The sequence below is a fragment of the Macaca nemestrina genome, chromosome 4 (assembly GCF_043159975.1).
Source record: "Macaca nemestrina isolate mMacNem1 chromosome 4, mMacNem.hap1, whole genome shotgun sequence".
In the NCBI taxonomy this organism is placed as follows: Eukaryota; Metazoa; Chordata; class Mammalia; order Primates; family Cercopithecidae; genus Macaca; species Macaca nemestrina.
Genome location: NC_092128.1, coordinates 104,547,026 through 104,570,349, shown reverse-complemented (window position 1 = coordinate 104,570,349; position 23,324 = coordinate 104,547,026). Strand labels below are relative to the sequence as shown.

The window sequence follows — 23,324 nt, the reverse complement described above, 5'->3', positions numbered from 1 at the left end:
AATCTCTGCTTGATAGACACAAAATAACTGAATAATGGAAAAAATAATGTTACTTTCAACCAGTCTTTGGCTTTCATGTAAGCTCATGAACAATACAAGCTTTACAGAAATCCCAGTGTGAAAAAGGAGCTGAATAAAGACAGCCAGGGGAGCTGAGGAGGGTTAGACATAAGTGGAAGCTGGCTATCCTTGTCATTCAAGGGTGAGAAAAGGCTGAACTCTGAAAGGGACCATGCCTTTCAGACCGCATGGAGGAAAGCGACAGGTGCCTGAGAATGGAGCAGGAGCTCATCTCTGCAGAGTGTCCAGTGGTGCCTTAGCCACTTCACAGGAAGTTTCCAAGAACAGAAGGCCCTTTGGAGATTAACCTCAAAAGCAGAGCAGTAGTCGTATTACCACTCTGGAAGAGCACTCAGAAAACAACAACAACAACAACAACAACAACAAAATGCAGAACACCTGTCGGAGACTTTCGGCCAGTGGCTTAAGAGATCAGGAAAAATCTCTCACCTCAAAATCCCCAGGCTTGTATGTAAGGGCAGGAAAAGATGCAGGAGGCCTTTGTAATCCTGTTCAGAAAAGTAAAAGGAAACGTTCCAGCCACTGCAAAGGAAAGATCCTTTTGCTGTCAGCTAGAAAGCAGGTCCCTCTAAAAAAGACAGAGGGTTCACCTTGTTGAACCACACAGAAAACTGAGACCAGCAAAACCCTAAGCTAAATTCACTTAGGGACACAGCTCTCAGTTTTCAGAAAACATCTGGTCACCTCATCACCACGGCGAGCTCTGGCCAGGATTTTGCAATATGAAGCAGTAAAAAGACATTTCTGGAAGCCAGAGAAAGCCACAGCCTTTTCTTCCAAAATAAGCATTACCTGTGGCTCTGTGTAGTGGAAAGCAGACCTCGGAGCCTGGAGAACCTGCATGCCAAGACCTCCAGCACATTGCATTCATGCTGGGCACACCAAGGAGGCCAAGCGGATATTTCTATGCAAAGGAGCTCGCTCTCTAAACCCATTAGGTACACAGATGTAAAGGGAAGAAAATTTCCAACAAGAGGGGTTGGGAGATTCATGCATCCCTGAGGGAACACACAGAGATTTCCAGCCTTCCCTTCCTAAGAACGTTACCTGGACATGTGGGGCAGCACATTCCCAGATGCTCCAAAGGGTTTTTACAGTGAACAACACAGCGCACCTCAGACTCTGTGACAACGCCCTCCTGAAACACAGAACACCACAAGCAAAGTCAGCCCGGAATTCCCACGGAGTTACTACTTTTGGAAAGTGACCTAAGTAGGAGAAGTGTCCAAGCACAAAAACCGCAAAGCTTGGTGGGTGTCAGGGCAAGAGGTATGAGACACCAACGAGGTGAGATCCAGGCTCACCCCAATCAGTGCTCTAGAACTCAGTGCAAATCTGTCGCTTCTTATTTTCCCTGTCTTTGCTTTCTCTTTGGCCCTAACTTCTTGCTTCCTTTTAAATCTAGTTTTTAAGACCTTCTTGCTGTCAGTAAGTACCCAACAGAATCTAGCTGCTCATTCACAGTTGTTTTAGGTTTTCCACACTCCTATACTTTCTGTCATTGTTATTCATGTCAAGCCATTAATGGTGAGGCACAGAGTATAAGCATCTTAACCCAGACTAGCACCTGGAGAACCTAAATCCTTACCAACCTTCTAGAAATAACTAGACCAGCTCTGCAATCTTAGAAATGTCACTCTGCCTCACACAGAGCCTGGGTCTCAGTTTTCCTCAAGCATCAAAGGAAGGGATTAGACAAAACTATTTTTAAGTTCATATTATATATGTCAAAATAGAGACTTTAGGGCTTAGTAATAAATCAAGTGAGTCTCAAATTGATATTGGGACTCTAATATCACCTTAATGTCAATTGAAACATTTTTAGAATTAATTTTCAGAGTTGGCCTTCGAAGGGCTTTCTCCAGATTCTCCACCTATTTTGTAAATGGATTTGTGTTTTATTTTTGGTTTGGTTTTTGTTGTTGTCTGTGATGGGAGGGGTGGCACAGGCTGAAAACAAACATAACAAATTGACAACTAGGTCATTTTCTTCATCGTGTCTGCTACCACATCATCTCAACCCAACAAGAAGGGCTACATCCTAAATGTTTTCACATCATGTCAGGCCTGAGGTTTCCACTCACTGGAGAATTTGTTATGGCTTAAATCACATGGGAAAGAAAAAAAACAACTAAGGTACCAGCAATATATAACATCACAAAAAGATCCATGCTTTAGTTATGTAACTGAAGCAATGCAAAAAGCTATGCATGGCCCCAAATCAATTTTCCTTCAGTATCTGCAATCCAGATGGAGGATTTAGGTTAGTTCCCAGCATGAATTTCCTGTCCATGATCTTCAAATTTTCCTCTTCCCATAAGAAATTAAAAGCAGGAAAATAAAGGTAAATTTCTCACCATCAGAGCTCCCTTGGTAGGAAGATATAAGAAATAGGTAAAATTCAATTCAAATGGATCTAGGCCAGATCGTTAGACTTCCTGTCATCTGTCTGAGACCTTGTTGTACCCAGTCCATGCAGGCGGTCTACCAGAAGCATTTTTAATAACAGTTTGGCTTTCTGCTTACAACTACCCCTGAAGAGAGTACTATTTCTGTTTTATAGGTGGTTAAAGTGAGGTACAGCAAGGTTAAGCAGCAAGTTATGTGAGTGTCAGAATCCATATTTCACCTATTGCCCTACACTGTATCCTCTGTTGCTGATTTTGTGCCCTGAGAAAAGAAGAGCATGCAAAGAGAGGTTGCCATTGTGTCATTCTGCAGAGAAGCAAGAAGACTTCCCTGACAGGTGCCAGTAAATGGCAATTTCCTTCATTCCAAGATAAGGTCTCATACCTAAAGAAGGAAGCAAGTCAGTAGAGGGAAGGTCCCAGCTGAGCAAAGGAGCAGCCTTTGGTAGGTCCCTTCACCGCAGCTTGCTTTTCTGCATATTGAATAAATATTATCCTAGCTAGCAGGGCACAAACAAGGTTTTAGAAAGGAGGAAAAATGAAAGGCAAAGTTCCTCTTGGGTAGGTAACATCCACTTTTTGTGCCCCATCTTACAGGTCAGCATCTCCTGACTTCCAAGGCTGCTGGACTTTAAGATCTCTTTCAACAGTAATTAGAGATTCCTGCATCACTCTTTCTGAGCCCTACTGACCAGAGATGCTAGGCAATTGGAGTTTCAGGGTTAACAATGGATAATGGCTTAATGTGTTATTCAGTCAACAAAATAGTTCCTCCCATATAATAGCTTCCACTTAATTTAAACAAAGTCTTCACCCAAAGGCAGCAAAATTCACCCATGGCTGGTCCATGCAACTTGAGGATCTTCAAAACCTCTGACTGTTACATATGAATACTATGCTAGACTCCAGAGGATATGTGCTTGTCTTGTTTAGCATTGTAACCATGGCTTTGGTTTTCTGAGTGCTCTATCAAAGAGTGGAAATTTTGTTGGTCAAGAGTCAGGGCATGGGTAAAGTGGTATAAATTTTGGAACATATGTGGGATTTTGGTGTTATGGAAACTTATTGCTCTCATCCCTTTGCACTATGACACTGATTGGACCTGCAATCTGGAGCAAAAATCCAGCAAATATTTGTTGATTTAATAACTTATTATTTATATTTGTTTACCTACTGCTTATTTTAACAAGTAACAGATTTCCTACATAAATAAGCTGAATATTTAACTAAATAAATAGCTGAAGTTCTTATGAATGAACACACCTATCGTGGCATATAATAGGAGTGTAACTACATAAAATTTAGATTTCAGTAAACTAAACGTCACTATGCTTAAGATAAGAGCAAGGAGAAACATCCATTATTATATTAACCTTTCAATCTCCTTTAAATGCAAAAGCATATCCTCGGACAACGAAATGGGGTTAGGGATAAAATGATTTAACAGCACCTTCTCTACAAAGAAGCATTTTTTAGTTTTGTCAAAATTAGATGAGCATAATTTTTAACAGAGTACGTACAAAGAGATTTTGTGTGCTTGTTTTTTTTAAAGGAGGAGTTTGAAAATTTAGGCTTTTCATTTCTGCTTTAGTTTATCTTGCTGTGTTTAACACCTGACAGGGTTAAAGCCATGTGGAATCACTGCTCTTTTCAGAGTTCAATAAGGATCAGCCACAGTGGACTCCCTAGTTGCTGAATTGGTGGTTTTTTAATTTGTCAGGTTGAAATCATCGAGTTACGGTATACTAATTGCTTCAATGTAATAGTTTACAGATTGGATCCAGTTCAAAATCTTTCTAAATCAAAGAAGGGAAACATACATCCTTTAAGAAAACCCCCTTTCTGCTAAGAGGAATTCATGTTTTGCTCAAAGATGACTTCACAGGAAGACATGAATTTTCCCCAAGGACATGTGCATCTTCCTGGAGTTTTTCCAGGCACAATTGAACAATGGTGGACAATTCCGCTATGTTTCTGGAAGCAAGTTCTACACAATATCTATGCTGCACCTGTCTCGTTATGATGAATGTCACAGTAAGTACACACAAGAATAAAGTTGCTTTTTCATTGGTTTTTCATTTTTGTTTGGCCTTTTTAGGGTTTTGTTCTGTGCTGTGTGAAGGGGTGACTAAAGCGGACTCTATGGATTCCTTTTTACTAAAGAGAGAAATAGTTGAACTTTACCTGGCACTGGCGTAGAACACAAGGCTCAGCCGGGCTCTGCCATTTGAAGGAGCTGTTATAGGTATTTCCTTCATAGGTGCAACCTAGACAGGAGACACAGAAGCAGGAAGAAAGGCCAAGAATGGATATGGGTTTCCTTTACTGTTTGGAGCAAAATAAGTTGTGTTCTCTAAGCCCAAATTAGCGATCACAGGAACCACCATGCTCTTTGGCTACTTTTTCCCAAAACACAACTAAGCCTTCTAAGTATCCACTTGACATTCACTTACATTAATTCATTGACTACTGAAAAGATTAACCTCCTGGATTATATCATCAAGTGTAAAGCCATAGATTAATGAACTCTCATGGCCAAAATGTATAACCTTATGACTTGACTTATGCCTAATGATGTATGAGGAGTAACAGAGCTAAAAACACCACTATGAAAAGGGATCTTACATGAGATTAACTTAACTCAAGATCAAGAGTGAAGCTTAAAACATGATAGAAAATAAAAGCAGAAAATGAAAATACAGGAATTGAACGCAAAATTCTATACACATCCAAGATTGTTGATGAGCTACTGTCTTCACCAGATAAAACGTTCAACTCTTACCTCCATTTCTAAGAACTATAATTTCATATTTATTTTTTTATATTACTTTTAGGTAGTAAATTAGATTAAGCAAATCTGAAACTACCCAAGTATGGATTATCACATGTTTATTCATTGGCAAAAAGAGAAGTCAAAGGCCAGAGATCCTCAAAAGAAGAAATAAGCCAGTTAGCTTGAGTCTCTATGGAAAAGGGCCAAAGAAACAATAGTGTGGAAATCACAGCCTAGGTCTTGAGTCAGTTTGTACAAATACCCCTCCACACTGTGGGTTACACAATCTAGGAAGATGCACCTGGCAATGCCTATAGTCACTGTATCCTTAGAAGCCCATTAGGCAAAGAGATTTACCAATACATAGTCTGGATTGCTTAATACAAAAAGTACAGAAGCAGGAACACACACATGTGATAATGCAGAAATAAAAGGGCCTGGCTCTCTATTTCAATGACTGATTTCTGGCAAGCTAATCAACCTCAATTCACATCACGTTTTTCTTGTCCAAGACGCAGAGAAGAGACTCACTCCTTCCATGAGAACTTTTAGATAATGCTGTGGTTAAAAAAAAAATCCCTCTTAATACATTCAAGCAGAATAACAAAGGACTTAGAAAAAACTCAATAGATGTTTTCATAAACTTGGAACTATGATCTGAATTCCAAAAGAATTATGAATGATTGAAAAGGGCTCATTAATACTCTGCCTTCTAGTTCCTACAAATCAAATTACTAAAGTACACAGCTGATTGGAAACACATTAGGGAAATGCTTTCACTATATATTTTTTAATTTCCTTTGCATGAAGTGTTACAGAGATAAAATGTTCAACCACAGGAACCCCTAGCACACTACAAATACTTAGGCCAAACCGAGAATGAATACAGTAAATTTTCAACAATGAAAACCAATATAAAACAATTTGGTCTAGCATAAATCTTACTGAACAAACGCACTTACAAGAGACGTGCCATGTGCATGTCTGATCCACTAACACAGACTCATTCAGATAATAAATAACTTGCTCCGAGAGATGGAGGCGGGGAAATCAGAGAACCAAAGCCAATTCATGTTAAGTCCAAGTAAATATGAAACGCCTGCCAAGTCTGCCAGTGGAGTTTCCAAATATGTTATATATTTTCATCATCTGAATTAAAAAACTGAAAGAAAGGGTAACTTTTTGCTGCTAATAGTGCAGGCAAAGATCTTGCCTTTTTTGTTTTAGAGGAGGAAGTGTACTACAAAATCCATGTGGGCCAGGGTTAAGAGACTGTTCCCAAACAATGCCAGGTCATGTGCAAAGGGCTCCCAGGAGGAGCACCAGGCCATCTGAGTTATTCCACTCTTTATGGGATAAAAGGTATTGGAATAAATGGTCCACAGTGCAAGGAAACCAACAGTGTTTTCTGCTTCAAATAACTGTCAGTGGGAAGCCTTGTTCCTCCACCATATTTTACCACATAAAGAAAGATTGGACAATAATACTGGAAAATCGGACGAAGGTCACTTTGTGAAGTGCTCCATTGCTTAACCAACCTTGTTTACATGTCATTCTATCACATCTGAGTCCATATAACAGATCTTCTCAAATGATGGATGAATCTGAGTGACTGAATAGACTCCAAAACATCTCTGAAAATCTCTTTAGTAAATGTAATCCACACCTTTTCCTTCTTCACCTACCCTCACTACCATCAACTACTTATGGAGACTTCAGTACATCAAGCATTAGAGTAGATTTCATATGTAAGAACTCTCAGAAAAAAAAGATAATTAAAGAAAGGACATTCTCATTGCTCTTTGGGTTTATGTTCTAAGATAAACATGTTATTTTAATTCATGAAAGTAGCTTGAGCTAAATGAAGACTCAGTTACACATACAATCAAAGAAAACATTGTATGTACTCCAAAAATAAATGACTTCTTATTTTCTGTTAGATAAATTTATTTACAATTAATTCTATTTGCCACCAACTTTATGCTACTAATAGGGTAAACAGACAGTATCTTGCCCTATTTTTATTTAAATTACAGAGAGATGGAATATACTATCTCTTATTGGCCATGGTAGAAAGAGATGCAGACAAAATTTTCCATCATACATCCAGGCATTGCTTCTCAAACTCCCTCTAGTGAGAGACCATATTTGTTTTTGTTTTTGTTTGTTTGCTTTTTGGTTTTTGTTTTGAGACAGAGTTTTGCTCTTCTCTCCCAGGCTAGAGTGCAATGGCATGATCTCGGCTCACTGCAACCTCCGCCTCTCAGGTTCAAGTGATTCTCCGGCCTCAGCCTCCTGAGTAGCTGGGATTACAGGTGCCTGCCACCACGCCCGGCTAATTTTTTGTATTTTTAGTAGAGACGGGGTTTCCCCATATTGGCCAGGCTGGTCTCGAACTCCTGACCTCAAGTGATCCGCCCGCCTCTGCTTCCCAAAGTGCTGGGATTACAGGCGTGAGCCACCGCACCCTGCCTTTGTTTTTGTTTTTTAATCCAGTGTGGACTGATACTTTGATAAAATATAATAAAAGTGATTTACCAGAAAAAAACTGAATTTCAAAGAGACAAAATATAGGCCTAACTCTTATTATTACATGTAATAGGTACAGAATACACTACCAAATTATATTAAACATCCCTGTTTACTGTCCATTTCTGTACTCATCTTATTGTAGACCAGCACCATGGACCACATTCTGGGACACATTCTGGGTTTAATTGCATTGAGAGGTATATTATGGGAGCAGGAGGAACAACTCAATGAAATAATATAAATATATTCAAGTGTTGATGTTTAGAATAGAAGCAAACTTACAGATACTATAGTTTATCTCCTTCTTTTTACAGATGAGAAAATTTGCACATAAAGGCTAAAGGGCTTACTCCAAATTAGAAGAAATTAGATTTGAAACTAACACTAGAATCCAGGTGCCGTGTGAAAATTACATTTTTACAACCAGGTCTAAATTGCTAGTATTATTTTAGCATTTTCCAATTCAGCATAATAACCTTTGCTTTGAGGATTTCATGGCCCAGGAATAAAACCAGCATTTGTCCATATAAAATTAAATCATAGCAGATCTAGTAATTAAATAAAAGAGTAAGTGACTGGAATAATTAGATGACTGGTCAGGTAAATATGCAGCAACCAGTAAAGTAGCTTTTTTTTCTTTAAATATTTAAAAGAAACTCCCTACAAGGGATTTATAAACATTCATGAGTTTTCTTCTAGTGACAAAAAGCATTTGAGATTTTATAAGCTTCAATAAAACCATCAGTACTGCAGCAGGAGGTGTGGTAATTTTCTGATAAAATCACTACGATATCTTTAAACCAGCAGTTCTCAAGTGAGAGCGACTTTGCCTTTCACCCTAACCCCTACCCAGGGGACTTTGGGCAACATTAGGAGACATCTCGGGTTATCACAGCTGGAAGATACGGAGTGCTATAGGTATCTAATGGGTAGAGGCCAGGGATGATGCTAAACATCCGACAATGCGCACCAAGGATTAACCAGCTCAAAATTTCGATTGTGCCAAGGATGAAAAACCCTGATTTAAACCATCACTCAAAGCTCAATGGTTGTTCCTTACATCTAAAATAATACAACAATGAGCCTAAATCAGCTACGCTTTTCTTTTGTATATATTTTGGCTTTCTTATGTTAATTCTTTTCAGGGTGGGAAAGAACTCCAGAGTATTTGTCCTAACATTCCTATTCTTGTGGAGAAGCTTGGCGTAGTCAACTAGTCAACTGAGAAAACGGGGCAACGAAAACAGGAAGAGCACAAATTAATTGAATCCACAGTTAAGCAATAAAACTCATTTTTCCTATTAGTTGTGACCTTTTTCAGTGGCCACATTATCCCCAGGGAGAAAGAATACCACACATTTTCATCATTCTGTTGTTAAAATAGCTGTTAAAAATCATCGGGACCATAAGAAAATGGCATTGGCCTTCTAATGAGCCTTAGCTGTGCCTAGTTTCTCCCATTTAGTCTTAATCCTCTCATTTTTCACATTAACATCAGTCAAATGGCAAAGAACTGGATCTTACCATTATGAATAACTTACGCCCTGCTACCCAAAGCCTTCACAACATGCCCCCAACCTACCTTTCCAGTTCTTTCCCTTCATCCCTAGAACTCCATGTCATTGCCTGGGGTTACCTTCATAGTGAATTCGCAAGCTTCTGAATAATGCACGTTCAAGTTCCTCAGCTAAGGCTATCTGGCTTCCGACCCAACCATCCCTCTGCTAAAACTTTACTCTTTTGTGCTATAGCTGCCTTCTAAGGGCCCAAGAAAAAGACACTCAGTTGTTATTGTCTGGAGCCTCTTTGTGGAGGGCTGACTGGGCTTTCCTTCTTCAATGCCCTCCCACACCTTCTAGATGCTCTCTCCCAGTTACCTCTCCAGCCTCTCTACTCCAGCCTCAGCTTAGCTGCTGGTTATTTCTCGCCTGCCTGTACTATTGCAACAGGCTCACTGACTGTTTCTTCTGCTTGTGGTAGGGACCTTTCTTAAGCCATTCTCCTACACAGCTGTCACTGTGTGCTCTTTCTGGCCTGCTCATATCATTCACAATGACCAATGGTGCACAGCCTGGCTGAGGTATAAACCAGGCACACCCACCCCTAGCCCTTTTATTCTAGACAAATTGGATCAAAGTTTCCAAAAGTAGGAAGTGGAAGAGGAATCTAACATGTAGCCAGGATTGAAAACCATGGACCTTTACTAAACATCAAAGAGATCCCAGGCCTGGCCTCAACTCACCTCTTCATCCTCTCTTCTGCTGCTCCCAAACTTGTACTCCCTCCATTGCAGAGAAGCTCTACTTAGAATTCTCCAAAACATGGCCAGAAGATCTCAACCTGAGATTTTGCACATGCTGGTCCCTTATTGAAAAGCCTGGATCTCATCCATTTTCTCCACCTCCATTGTCCCACAAGGAAACCTAGGTCACCCAAGCTTTCCTTCCTTGCCTAATTCATCCTTTTTCAAGACTCAGCTTAAGATCATAGTCTCTGGGAAGCCTTCCATGAAACTTCCCCACTCAGAGTATGCTCCTGTGTTCTTTCTCCAGGCACAATGTGAATTCCAAGTCCCTTTGTTTATGGGAAGGACTTGATAAATGTTTAATTTCATTGGTAATAAATAGTAGGCACCAACATACAGCTATTCCTACAAACCACAGAAATAGAACATGGAAAAGGTGACATTCACTGGACCTCCTGTTTTCTCTTGGGTATGTGGGCCCATTCAACTCCTCTTCCAGAAACAGGAAAGCTTTCTTGGAGCTATTCAGATAAGTGAACTTTCAGTAGAGTGCCTTTTCCTTTCAAAAACCTACTTTGGTTGCCCAACTACTGGTTTATTCTTGACTCTTTTCTTAATAAGCACACAAACAGTCATATTTATTTAAATTAAACCAAACTGGGAGTCTTTGAAGTCATTTCATGCCACATGGCACAAGGAAACAGAGCAGACAGGTCTGCCATGCTTTGCTGCTTCCAGGCCACCTGATAGGGCACCCCTGCTCCCCTGGACTTGGTCAATAAGCCCCAAATTACCCCAGCCCAATACAATTTTTTTTTAATGAACCACTTTTCAGACACTGTTCTCCAGAAACATATGGAAGTATAATCAAAAGGGATAAACATAAAATCTGACTATCCATTCTGGGGCTTAAACAGTGTCCTTAAGACTTCATTTAAAACAGGCTTTTATTACTCTTCGAGGCTGTACCTACCATGAATCCTGGAGGCAATTGAGCTTATTTTTGGCTAATGGGAATTTTATAGCCAAACCATTTCCTCAGTCTCAAGAGAAAGAATCAGGCCGATGAACTGAGTTCTTAAATAGTAGTGTGTGCTCCCTTACCACAAAAATTTTTTTCATTGCTTTTTTAGTTTCGCTTCCAATTAGGAATTCAATATGTGATTGAAATGAAATAATTGGCAATAGAAAAAAAAGATAGAAAGCTATTTCACTTAATTTTTGATGATTTAATGAATAAACCCCAAATACGCAGAAATTTCAGATAAGTACAGTGAATCACTTGCAAATTCAACTCACTTCACCAGTATAAAGGAAGAAAAAAAAACTTCCACATGACTTGCTTGGATTTCTAATATTTGTGTTTACTGGAGACTGTAAAGTGATGAAATTGTGGCTCAGTCACATAACTTTACAGTATCATAATAGATACAGTATCTGCCATTGACCATAAGGTAATACAATACATTCTATGAACCGCAAATAAATTGGGATTCTAGTCAATAAAATATACTTTTGAATTTTTAATGTAATTAATACAATAAAGGGAATATGCAACGCATTAAGGGAGAAAAATTCTTGCTGCAACTTTTTATACATCACCCACCATTCTTGTGTTTGCCCTCTTCTCAGCATAAACACTTCTAAAGATGGGAGTGCCTATTGCTTAGGGCTGAATCCCATTGAAAAAACCATCCCGCCCTCAGCACCCCACTGTCAAGCAGTCAGCCCTCATTGCCTCTCAACAGGAAAAGAAGAACTAAGTTGAGCTCATGCTGAACAAAAATGGAGAAAGAAGGAAAATAGTATTACACCAGGAGAGACAGTCCTGTGAGATTATAAGGCAGGAAAACGTCACTGAAGGCCGCTTCCAAAGATGAGGTACCAAAAACAATTTGAAAAATATTATACAAATAATCTTCCAACAGGAAAAGGGAAAAAAAAATGAAAGAAAATTTAAATAATTGCATAATTATTATAGGTGAGGCGTTGAACTTGGAGTTTTCACATAAAGGACTTAATTTCATTCTCATAAAAGCACTTGTATTAGTCTGTTCTCACTCTGCTAATAAAGACATACACGAGACTGGGTAAAGTGTAAAGAAAAGAAGTTTAATGGACTCACAGTTCCACAGGGCTGGGAGGCCTCACAACTAGGGTGGAAGATGAAGGAAGAGCAAAAGGACTTCTCACATGGTGGCAGGAGAGACAGCATGTCCAGAGGAACTCCCCTTTATAAAACCAGCATATCTTGTGAGACTTATTCACTACCATGAAGAACAGTATGAGGGAAATTGCCCCCATGATTCAATTATCTCCACCTGGCCCCACCCTTGATACATGGGGATTATCACATTTCAAAGTGAGATTTGGGTGGGGACATGGAGACAAACCATACTAGCACTATAGAACAGATAATCAGGACCTCGTAGTGCAAAGGGAGCACATCTAACTCCACAACAGATAACATTTTACCCCCGATATTTAGAAATAAGGGAACCAAGCTTCAGAAAAGCACAATTACTTTGGGAACAAATGGCCACTCTTCTGCCTTACTCTAAAAGCCATGTTCCATTCACTATTTGGTTTGTGCTAGACACAAAGGAGGAGTTCAGAAAGTGGTAGCTTCAGTAGTAAAAGTGTTGTCCCTGGGGAAGATGGCATGCTTCCTATCAATGATACTTTAAAAGGATGTTCCAGTGGTGGTAGAAAGCCAGTATTTAAGGTTAAATGCAGATTTTGCGGCTGGAGTGGTAAGAGCTGATTTTGAGGACTTAGTTTGAACTCTGTTCTAAATGTATTTACATTTGGCTACCAACTATGCTAAGCCTTGGGCCTTTCAACATTAGAAAGCAACAAATAATGAGGGCTCAAAGCATCAACTTCAAACATCTAACGGTGAATTCATACATTTTTCATAATAGCAACATGTTTTGCAATGGGATTCAGCCCTGAGCAACAGGCACTCCCATATTTAGAAGTGTTTATGCTAAGAAGACAGCAAATGCAAGAATGTTGGGTGATGTAAAAAAAGTTGCAGCAAGGACTTTTCTCCCTTAATGCATTTCATAATAGGAACATGTTTCTAGTTTGGGGTGCATAGTAGCAGCCTAAGAAACTAAGATTTCTTTAAAGACAACAAACAACCAACAACCTCATAAGAAAAATTACGGTGGCTATAGACAAAAAGTCAAGAATGGAACCCTCAGTTTCCTCAAAGTAATTTCAAAGACATCCGTAACAGTGTAAAGAATAAATGCGTTATCTACAACACACATATGAAACACCATCTGTGTCACTAATGCATTATCCTGCATGATTTTTATACTTTGGAAAGCATATTACTTAATGTAAACTCTCTGGCTGATTAAATAGGGTGTTCAGGGTTCATCAGGAAAAGTTGTCAAAAATACTCCACCATCACTCTTTATCTTTTATTTTTAATTCTGAAATATAGATTCATAGAAAAGTGCAAACAAATATACAGGGAGGTTCTATGCACCCTTTGCCCAACCTCCTCCAGTGTTAACATCTTGTATAACTACAGGACAGCAGCAAAACAAGGAAATTGACAATTGTGCAATCCACAAAGCTTATTCAGATTTTTCCCAGTTTTACATGCACTCATTTGTGTCTGTCTGGGTGTGGGTTTCTGTGCAGTTTTATTACGTGTATATTCTTGTAACCACGTACATACAGAATTGTTTTATCACAACAAGACTCCCTCAAGCTATTCGTTTATAACAACACTCAGTCTGCTTCTTGCCTCTGTCTCTAACCCCTGGCAACCACTAGTTAGCTCTCCATTTCTATAATTTTGTTATTCAAGAATATTAAAGGAGTCATCTAGTATGTAGCCTTTTGAGGTTGACTCTTTTCTCTCCGAATAATTCTTTTGAGCTCCATCCAACTTGTTGCATGTATCAATTGTTTGTTCCTTTGTATCCATACCATTCCTTGGTATGGATATACCACAGCTGGTTTAACCACTCACCCACTGAAGGGCATCTGGGTTGTTTCCAGTTTTTTACCTCTTACAAATAATGCTGTGATGAACATTTGTTCGTTGTTTCACTGGCATAAATACTCAAGAGTGCAATTACTGGGTCATGTGGTAAGTGTAAGTCTAGTTCTTTAAGAAACTGTCATACTGACTTCCAGGGTGGCCGAACAATCATTTGACATTTTCACCAGCAGTGTATGAGAGATTTTCCACATCTTCACTAGCATTTGGTGTTATCACTCTACAACTGACCCTTGACCAACCTTCTTGAAGTCAAAAATTGAATATAACTTTTGATTCCCCAAAAATGTAACTACTAAGAGACTACTGCTGACCAGAAGCCTTACCAATAACATAGTTGATTAACATATATTTTGTATGTTATGTGTATTATACACTGTATTCTTACAAAAAAGTAAGCTAGAGAAAAGAAAATGTTATTGAGAAGGTCATAAGGAAGAGAAAATATATTTACTATTCATTAAGTACAAGTGGATAATCATACATGTCTTCACCCTCATCACATTAACGTAGGTGGAAGAAGGCGAGGGGTTGGTCTTGCTGTCTCAGGGGTGGCAGAGGTGGAAAAAGTGGAGGAGGTGGAGGAGGTGGAAGGAGAGACAGGAGAGGCAGGGACACTTGGGTGTAACTTTTATTGAAAAAGATCTGTGTGTGAGTGGACTCACAGAGTTGAAACCCATGTTGTCCAAGGGTTTGATGTTTATATTTTTAGCAATATTGATAAGTGAGTTAATATTTTATTGTAGCTTTAACTGCATTTTCCTGACAGCTAATGATGTTAAACATCTTTTATGCACTTCATTGTCACCTGTATATACTCTGATGAAATGTCTCTTCATATCTTTTGCCCATTTCTAATTAGATTTTTTGTTGTCCTCACAAAGCTTCCATAGAACAAATGGTTGCTATATTGATGAGATAGATTTATCAATTTTTCGTTTTTATGAACAGTGCTTTTGGTGTCAAGTCTGAAAACTCCGCCTAGCTCTAAGTCGCAAATATTCTCCTACATATGTTTTCTACGAGTTTTACAGTTTTCCATTTCATATTTAAGTTTGTGATTAATTTTGACCTAGTCATATCATGTATAAAGTTTAGGTGAGGTGTTTGTTTTTTGTGTGTTTTTTTGTTTGTTTTGTTTGTTTATGAACAGCTCACTGCTCCAGCGCCATGTGTTTAGAAACCTAGCCTTCTTCCATCAGATCTCTTTGGCATTTTGTTAAAAATCAGGTGGATATATTTCTGTCTCAGTCCGGGTTCTTCATTCGATTCCACTGATCTGTGTGTCCATCCCTCTGTCCATTCCATGTCGTCTTTATTACTGTAGCTGTACTACACACATTGAAATTGAGTAGACTGATTCCTCTCACTGTATTCTTGTGTTTCAAGGTTGTTTCAGTTATTCTAGGTCCTTTGCCTTTTCATGCAAATTTTAGAATAAGCTTGTCTATGTCTACAAAATACCCCTGCTAGGTGCTTTTTAGACCATTTTAAAAATTGCTTATATGGAAATATCAGGCTTGATCTATGCCTCATTGAGAAGCCTCGTTAACTGTGGAATGAAGCCTGTTTATGTTTGCCAAGTACACTTTTGGGAAGCGTTTTTCCACGAGTAGTCCAAGGACTAAGGGCATTCCTAGGGGGCCTGTGAAAACACACATTCCTGTACCCATCTTTTTCTTCTTATCTACCACCTCTTTCACCTGGGCTGTTTGCTGGAGAGTCTGAGCTGAGACTCATTTGTTTGGGATGATTTTAGAACCATGCAGCCAGCAGAAGAGACACCTGATTCAACAGTGCAACACTGTACAGAGTCTTCTGGAAGTCTGTGTGGCTGCCTCTGATTTCTTGCCATGACATCAGAGGGGTTCTTTGTTACATTTGAACCATGGGTAGATACGCGCATTAAAGAGAAAAATTCACCCATTCTAAAAACAGGACAAAACTGATAAAGGCCTTGGCCAGGCACAGTGGCTCACGCCTGTAATCCCAGCACTTTGGGAGGCTGAGGCGGGCGAATCACCTGAGGTCGAGAGTTCGAGACCAGCCTGACCAACATGGAGAAACCCCATCTCTACTAAAAATACAAAATTATCCTGGTGTGGTAGCAGGCGCCTGTAATCTCAGTTACTGGGGGGAGGCTGAGGCAGGAGAATCGCTTGAACCCAGCAGGCAGAGGTTGCGGAGAGCCAAGATCACACCATTGTACTCCAGCCTGGGCTACAAGAGTGAAACTCCATCTCAAAAAAAAAAAAAAAAAAAAAAAAAAAATTGATAAAGGCCTTAACCTATGGGCAGGAGCTGTGGAAGAGACTGCCAAATATCTGTCAAGAAAAGCAGCTACTGACCCATGTGATCACACCAGGAGAGGAATGAGGAGAAACCTCCACACCGTAAGCCCACACCTCATCCAAGCTGGAGCTAAAGCAGGCACTCATGGGAGCTGTACTGGAATCTTCCGCACTCCCTGAATCTCAGAGCAACCATTGATTTCTGAATTTTAGTTTATCAACAAAGGCTTATACTTTTAAATTATATTTCTTTCATTAGAAACTCTTGTTAAAAAGAAGAGAAATATCAAACACCTGGCTTGTAATCAGTGGTGTGCTTCCCATATTTAACAGTCAGCTCTCTAAGAGGAAAAAGCCCTGACTTTGAAACGCATTCTGATTTCCAAGGTATGAATACTCCCACCGTGGTCAATTCCTGGCAACTAAGGTGATATCAAGAAAAACAGTGTGGGGAAGACAAGCACATCAGCACATCACGGTTTATAGCACTATATATTTTAACATTAGGTGCCAGTGGCTCTGTGAAACCTTTTATCTTCCTAACAGAAGACCATGAACTTTTGGGTAGAGTTTAGGGTATTTTATTAGCATTAGAGGTCATGCTGTTAATTCCATATACCTACATAGAAATATTTAAGCATACTGACAATCACATATTTTCAGTTTATGGCATTATGTCTGGCTCTCCTTCTCCTAAACTTGGTATATACAACACATCGTTTAACCAGGAGAACATTCATTCCAGGGGCTCCCAAGCCTGCTGAACATCAGAACCACCTAGGGGGCTAATTCAGAATATAGATGCCCAGTGGAATCTATATAAATGTCTATCAACAAATGAGTAGATAAACAAAATGCAGTATATTCATACAATGGGCTATTACTAGCCTTTTAAGGAATAAAATTCTAATACCGCTACAACATGGATAAACCTTGAAGACATTACGCTAAGTGACAGAAGCCAGACACAAAAGGACAAATATTGTCTGACTGCACTTATATGCGGTACCTAAAATAGGCAAATTCATAAAGACAGAAAGTGAAATGCAGGCTACCAAGGGCTGAGGGGAGGAGAGAAAGAGGAGATGTTGTTTAATGGGTACAGAGTTTCAGTTTGAGATGATGACAAAGTTCTAGAAATAGATAGTGGTAATGGTTGCTCAACAATGTGAATGTACTTAATGCCATCAAATTGTATATTTTAAAATTATCAAAATGGTAAATTTTATGCTATGTGTGTCTTGCCACAAAAAAGAACACAGTTGCCTGGACCTCACTCGTTGGGGATTATGATTCATTTGGTCTGGAGTGGGGCTCAGGCTCTGAGTATTTTACAAGCAGTCCTGGCAATTCCGAGACACAAGCAGGTTCAGGACCCACTAATCTAGTCCAGCCCCTGCATGATACAGAGGGGAAAACAAAGGTTCTGAAAGAAACGTCTTGGCCAAGGTCAAGTAACTAGAAGTGGCAGAGTCAAGAATTGATTCCCCATCTAATTCCAAGTCCTGTCTTCTTTTCACTTCATTCTTCAAATAACTGAGGGTCTTCATGACTATTATACAATCCTCAGGCTGTAAGGCTTAGAAGTTCCCTGTCTAGATGTCTGAAAATATTAACCGGGCTGGGCTTTTGCCCGCAGCTCCTCTGTGTGGCCTTGCCTCTCGAGGTCTGAAGATGTTTGCCTTGCTTCTGCATTCACAGTCTCATCAAGGTGGTCATGCCACATTCCCCAGAACCCAATATATTAAAAACTCACAGTGCAGGTTTGGAGGATGCCTGGACACTCTCGGACAGTCAGAGGACTGGCTCATGTGTTCAGCATCAGCCAGTCAATGCCCAAGCATGTCTGCAGATAAACATCTTCAGCCCTCCAACCACCAACCTACTAGAAACATAATTAGCTGGCTCTGGTATAAATAAGCTCATATGGGGAGAAGGAGGCACTCAAGTTCATGAACATACCAATGTACATTGTTCACCTTCATTATCATATTAGTCTTGTTAAACATCAATCTCTCTAGCAGACAGATTTCTAAGCCAATACACATTAGCTCTAAGATGAGGTTCCTCTCCAAAACAAATCTAAAACATTTAATTCTAAAAAGAAAAAAAAAAAGGAATCAACTTCTGAAGAAACTAAAGAGCATTCTCTGATTGAAGTCCAGTAGGAACATTTACCATTCAGCATCATGATCATTTTTAAAATAACAATCAGATGCCTGCACACTCATGCATCTTCCTCAATAGATGCATGTCACATATACGGACATACTTTCAGTTTCAGAGTTGCCAAATTTAAGCAGCAAATAAAAGAGAACCTAGACAGACTGCAGGGCCTTCAGTGTCAAATCATTCCTTTCCCGGGGTTTCTGATGATGCACCCCAAGTTTCTACCTAGAATACCTCACTTTATTCTCTCAGCTTTATGGCCCTCCATGAAACAATGTCATTAGAAGCCTCAGAGGAGATAAGAATGTTTTGGTTCCAAAACATTTTGAGATGATAAGCATCACTGTGATTTTATTCTCACAGTGAAATATACTATAAGACAGGGGGAGGGAAAAAAACCATCTTAAAGTGCTGAGCAGTTTACTCCTCATGGCAGGTACACTATAAGCAGTCGCAGAGTCATTTTAAGAGCAGCTGCAGAAAACCCAAAGCTACATTAAAGGTTCATTTTATATGATGTTATAAAAGAAAGCAGATAATCACATCAAAATTATGGTACCTTGGAAATTCGAAGTCCAAATTGCATAATATTACTGGTGGCTTTGCACAAAACAAAGATCTACTAAAAATTACATTTAGGTGATCAGTAAGTTTATTAGTACTATACTATACTACAGCCACTACCATATGAAAATGTACTTAAACTGTGGTGGTTTTAATTATCTTTTTAAACCTCTATGGAATTCAAAGAGGGAACAATAAAATATCAAGGACCTGGAACTCGTCGGTAGACATTCAGTCATTTTTCAAATCCCTATTTATCCGTTCTCATTCTCTCCCTATCACTCTCACTCAACTTCAACTACCACCCTCCTCCACCATGGCCAGGAACAGTTGCAACCATTTAATGTGAGTCAACAGTACTACACGAAATATGCTCATGACATCATGAGACACACGCTGAACTAGGAAGCTTGAAACTTAGTTCCATTTTTCCCATCTTTCTCTTACTCCCTTTTATCCAACATATATTCAGGGGGCAGCCAGTCTGTACCAGGCACAGTGATCAGAGCTGAAAATACTATCATCCCTACCCTCCCAAAACTTCCAGTTTAGCAGGAGCTCCAGAAAATCAAAATGCTGAATCACAATTGAGGTTAGGTTAAGAAGAAAAGATACTTAATTGTACAGCAAGTACCCACGCATGCCGGGAAGGAATGTCCAAAGTGAAATCTAAAAAATGGATCAAAGTCAACTCTATAACATAGGGCAGAAAAGCACTCCAAGCAAAGGTTAGAGTATGTTCAAAATTCCACGGCAGGAAGTAAGTACAAAACATTGAAAGAAATAGAAGAAAACCTTCTGGCCAGGTGCAGTGGCTCACACCTATTATCCCAGCACTTTAGGAGGCCAAGGCGGGTGGATCACTTGAGGTCAGGAGTTCAAGACCAGCCTGGCCAACATGGTGAAAACCCATCTCTACTAAAAACACAAAAATTAGCTTGGCATGGTGGTGCATGCCTGTAGTCCCAGCTACTCAGAAGGCTGAGGCAGGAAAATCCACTGAACCTGGAAGGCAGATGTTGCAGTGAGCCGAGATCCTACCATTGCACTCCAGGCTGGGCAGCAGAGAGAGAATCCATCTCAAAAAAAAAAAAAAAGAAAAAAAAGAAAAAAAAAATCCTACCAGGAGAAGTGCCGAAGAAGACGGGGAGACGGGGAGAGCAAGACCCAGACCTTACAAGGCTTGATGGCCACCTAACCAGAGGAGGGGAAGGAATGGCCAAAAGCAAGCAAGCGTTTGCTAGCTTGTACTGTGTGCACTGATGGGCAAGCTATCTTCTAGCTGTATCATTCTTGATACATGCTTCTACTTACCATGTGTCCCAAAGCCACTCTGGCTATGGTTGGTAGAATTCTAAGATGTATCCAACCCCTGATACATCTACTTTGTGCAATCCTTCCCTTGAGTGTGGGCAAAACCTGTGAATGTGATGGATGTCACTCCCATGATTAGATTGTGACCAGAAATTGTGCAGGTGTAACTTGAGTTATTATCCCGAGTGGGCCTGACCTACTAAGTGAGCCTTAGAAAGGGTGTATAAGTCATAAAGGTCCTCTCTTGCTGGCTTTGAAGAAGGAAGCCACTCTGCAGCTGCAAGGAACTTAATTCTGCCGACAGCCACATGAGCTTAGAAGAGGACCCTGAGCCTCAGATGAGACCAGCCCTGGATGACATCTTAATTACAGGCTTTTGAGACTCAGCTAAGCTATGCCCAGAACCCCAACCCACAGAAACTGTGGGTTAATAAATGATGCTACTTTAGGCCATTAAGTTTGTCATAGCTTGTTGTCCATCAATAGAAAATTAGTACGCCGGCCATCAGCAGCAGAAGGAAGCTCTGGGAGGCTGGGAGCCGCTGAGACAACCCCCATTCTGATATGGCTGTCAGGCACTTTGCATATGAGACATCAGGGAGACCAGAACTACCACCCTACTCCACCAGGGCCAGGAACATTCACAACTTGGCCCACTTTAGAAAGTGAAAACGGATGCGCCAGAAGTCCACAGCAAGCCTTAGAAATCTAATCTTCTAACTTAAAGGCAACCACAAACTCGCCCCTTAAACTGCCTTCCAAAAGTCTACAAAATCTAAAAGACAAAGCCCAGGAATAAAAGGGTTGAGACAAATTTGACAAGGAAAGCTGATTTCTGTTTCAAGTTTCCTTACTAATTTTAACAACAAAAACAGCTTTTTGTGAAGTATGATTTTAATGTTAACAAGGTCCTTTTAAACAAATAGGGTCATTTTTATTGAAATGCCAGAATAACCTGGTTTATATTATGGGTAACCAATCTATGAATTGTAACATTTTATACATCTTTTTTTGGTTACAGAAAAAGAGCAGGGGAAAGAAATCCCTCTTGTTTTTTTGTCTTGTTTCTTTCTTGTCTTGAAAAACATATTAACAACCTCCACTCAAATTTCTGGGGCCAGGTGGATAAAATTATTTAAACTTCATAGGTTAATTTATCTATGCAGGCATTCCAGAATCTAACAACTTTCATCAAGAAGCACGTGAGAAATTCTCTTAAGTGCAATATCATGGAAAAAATGTGACACTGGAAGTGAATAACTCAATAGTGGGGAGGGAATGCAATCTCCAAAGATGTTTTAAGTGACAGTTTAGAGTCTCAGCATTAAATTAGCTAAGAGTAAAGCTAGAGACTTCTATTTTGTTAGAAATCACACACACACACACACACACACACACACACAAAGAAATGCAACATGCATGCAGAGAGAGAGTATGCAGAGGCTGGCTCTGGAAGGATCCCCAAGAACCTGGTACAAAGACTGTCTCCAGGACAAAGTCGCTGGGGTCAAGAGTGGGAGGGAAACTTACTTTTACTATAGATATTTTGGGTGTTTTTAAGTGTGTAATTGCATGACCTATTTAAGATATTGTATGCAGCCAAGCACACACATACACACACAAGAGCAAAGCTCATCTCAATTGTCTCACTGGAACACTGCTGCAGTAATAAGCAGTCATGAGTACTAGTGAGGGAAAAAATAATTAAGTTGAGGGTTCCCAGATAAAGGACAATTAGTAAGAAAAGCCACTGGTTCCTAAGCTACATGTTGTCAGTCACCTCCAAAAGCCTCTCTGCCCACATACTTTCTTTGAAATTGTTGGTCCACCCAGACTATAATCTGTCCTGGAGGGAGAAAGGGGCTGTGCCCGGGTGAAGAACTGCCGAGTTCATTTCTTTCTCTCTCTCTCTCTCACTCTCTCTCTCTCTCTCTCTCTCTCATTTACCTCTAGAGCCATCACAACTCATCTCTCCTCTTTCCTGCTTATCTCACAGGCAGTATGATACTTTATTAGTCCATTCCCACATTATTATAAAGAAACACCTACGACTGGGTAGTTTATAAAGAAAAGAGTTTTAATTCGCTTACAGTTCCTCTGGCTGTACAGAAGGCATGGCTGGGAAGGTCTTAGGAAACTTACAATCATGGCGGAAGGCAAAGGGGAAGCAGGCACCATCTTCACATGGCCAGTAGGAGACAGAACAAAGGAAGAAGTGCACACACTTTGAAACAACCAGATCTCGTGAGAACTCACTCACTATCATGAGAACAGTAAGCGGGAAACCCACCTTCATGATCCAGTCACCTCCCACCAGGTGCCTCCTCCAACATTGAAGATCATAATTCAACATAAGATTTGGGTGGGGACACAGAGCCAAACCATATTATATGCCAAGTAAGAAGAATGGGACAGTGGGAGTCAGAAGACCCCCTCTGCCTCTGAGTAATTGTACAATCTCTGTCATCATGTAAGTTTTCCCGTCTGCTAAATCAGAAGAGTAATCACCACCACCTCAGGGCTAAATACAACTCTGTCTATGAAAGCCTAAGATTGGAGCATTGTCTTCTCTTCCAAAGTATTATCTAAACCTCTTTCACAGTATAGTTTCCATAATTGACAGACCTTTCAGAGAAAGGCAACTCATTTCTTATTTGGGAGGCAAAACCTGGGGCAAAGAGTATCCAGGTTGATTAGATGTAATAACTACCAGAGAATTTGGCCATGTCCAAAAGAAAGGAAAGCAGAGGTTGAGGAAAGAACTACTCTTTTGTTTGGGCAGCAGACAATGCATGGTTATGATTGCCAAAATAAGTTTGGTTAAAAGTAAGCAACCAGATTGGCACATGGCTAACTCAATGTTTCCATCTTAAAACATTTCAACAATAAAACAACTCACTCTGTCAACACAGAAAGTGTGATT

General features: G+C 39.9%; 1 protein-coding gene across 2 annotated transcripts in view; it reads right to left on the bottom strand.

The window, feature by feature from the left end:
• Nucleotides 1-23,324, bottom strand: part of LOC105475843 (BMP binding endothelial regulator) — a 246,167-nt gene that overhangs the window by 179,768 nt on the left and 43,075 nt on the right. For both annotated transcript variants that reach the window (XM_011731390.3, XM_011731391.3), the window contains exons 4-5: nucleotides 4,674-4,756; nucleotides 1,129-1,219 (exon numbers count right to left, since the gene is read on the bottom strand). In XM_011731390.3, the coding sequence (XP_011729692.1) occupies nucleotides 1,129-1,219; nucleotides 4,674-4,756 (174 nt within the window). The remainder of the gene's footprint in view (nucleotides 1-1,128; nucleotides 1,220-4,673; nucleotides 4,757-23,324) is intronic.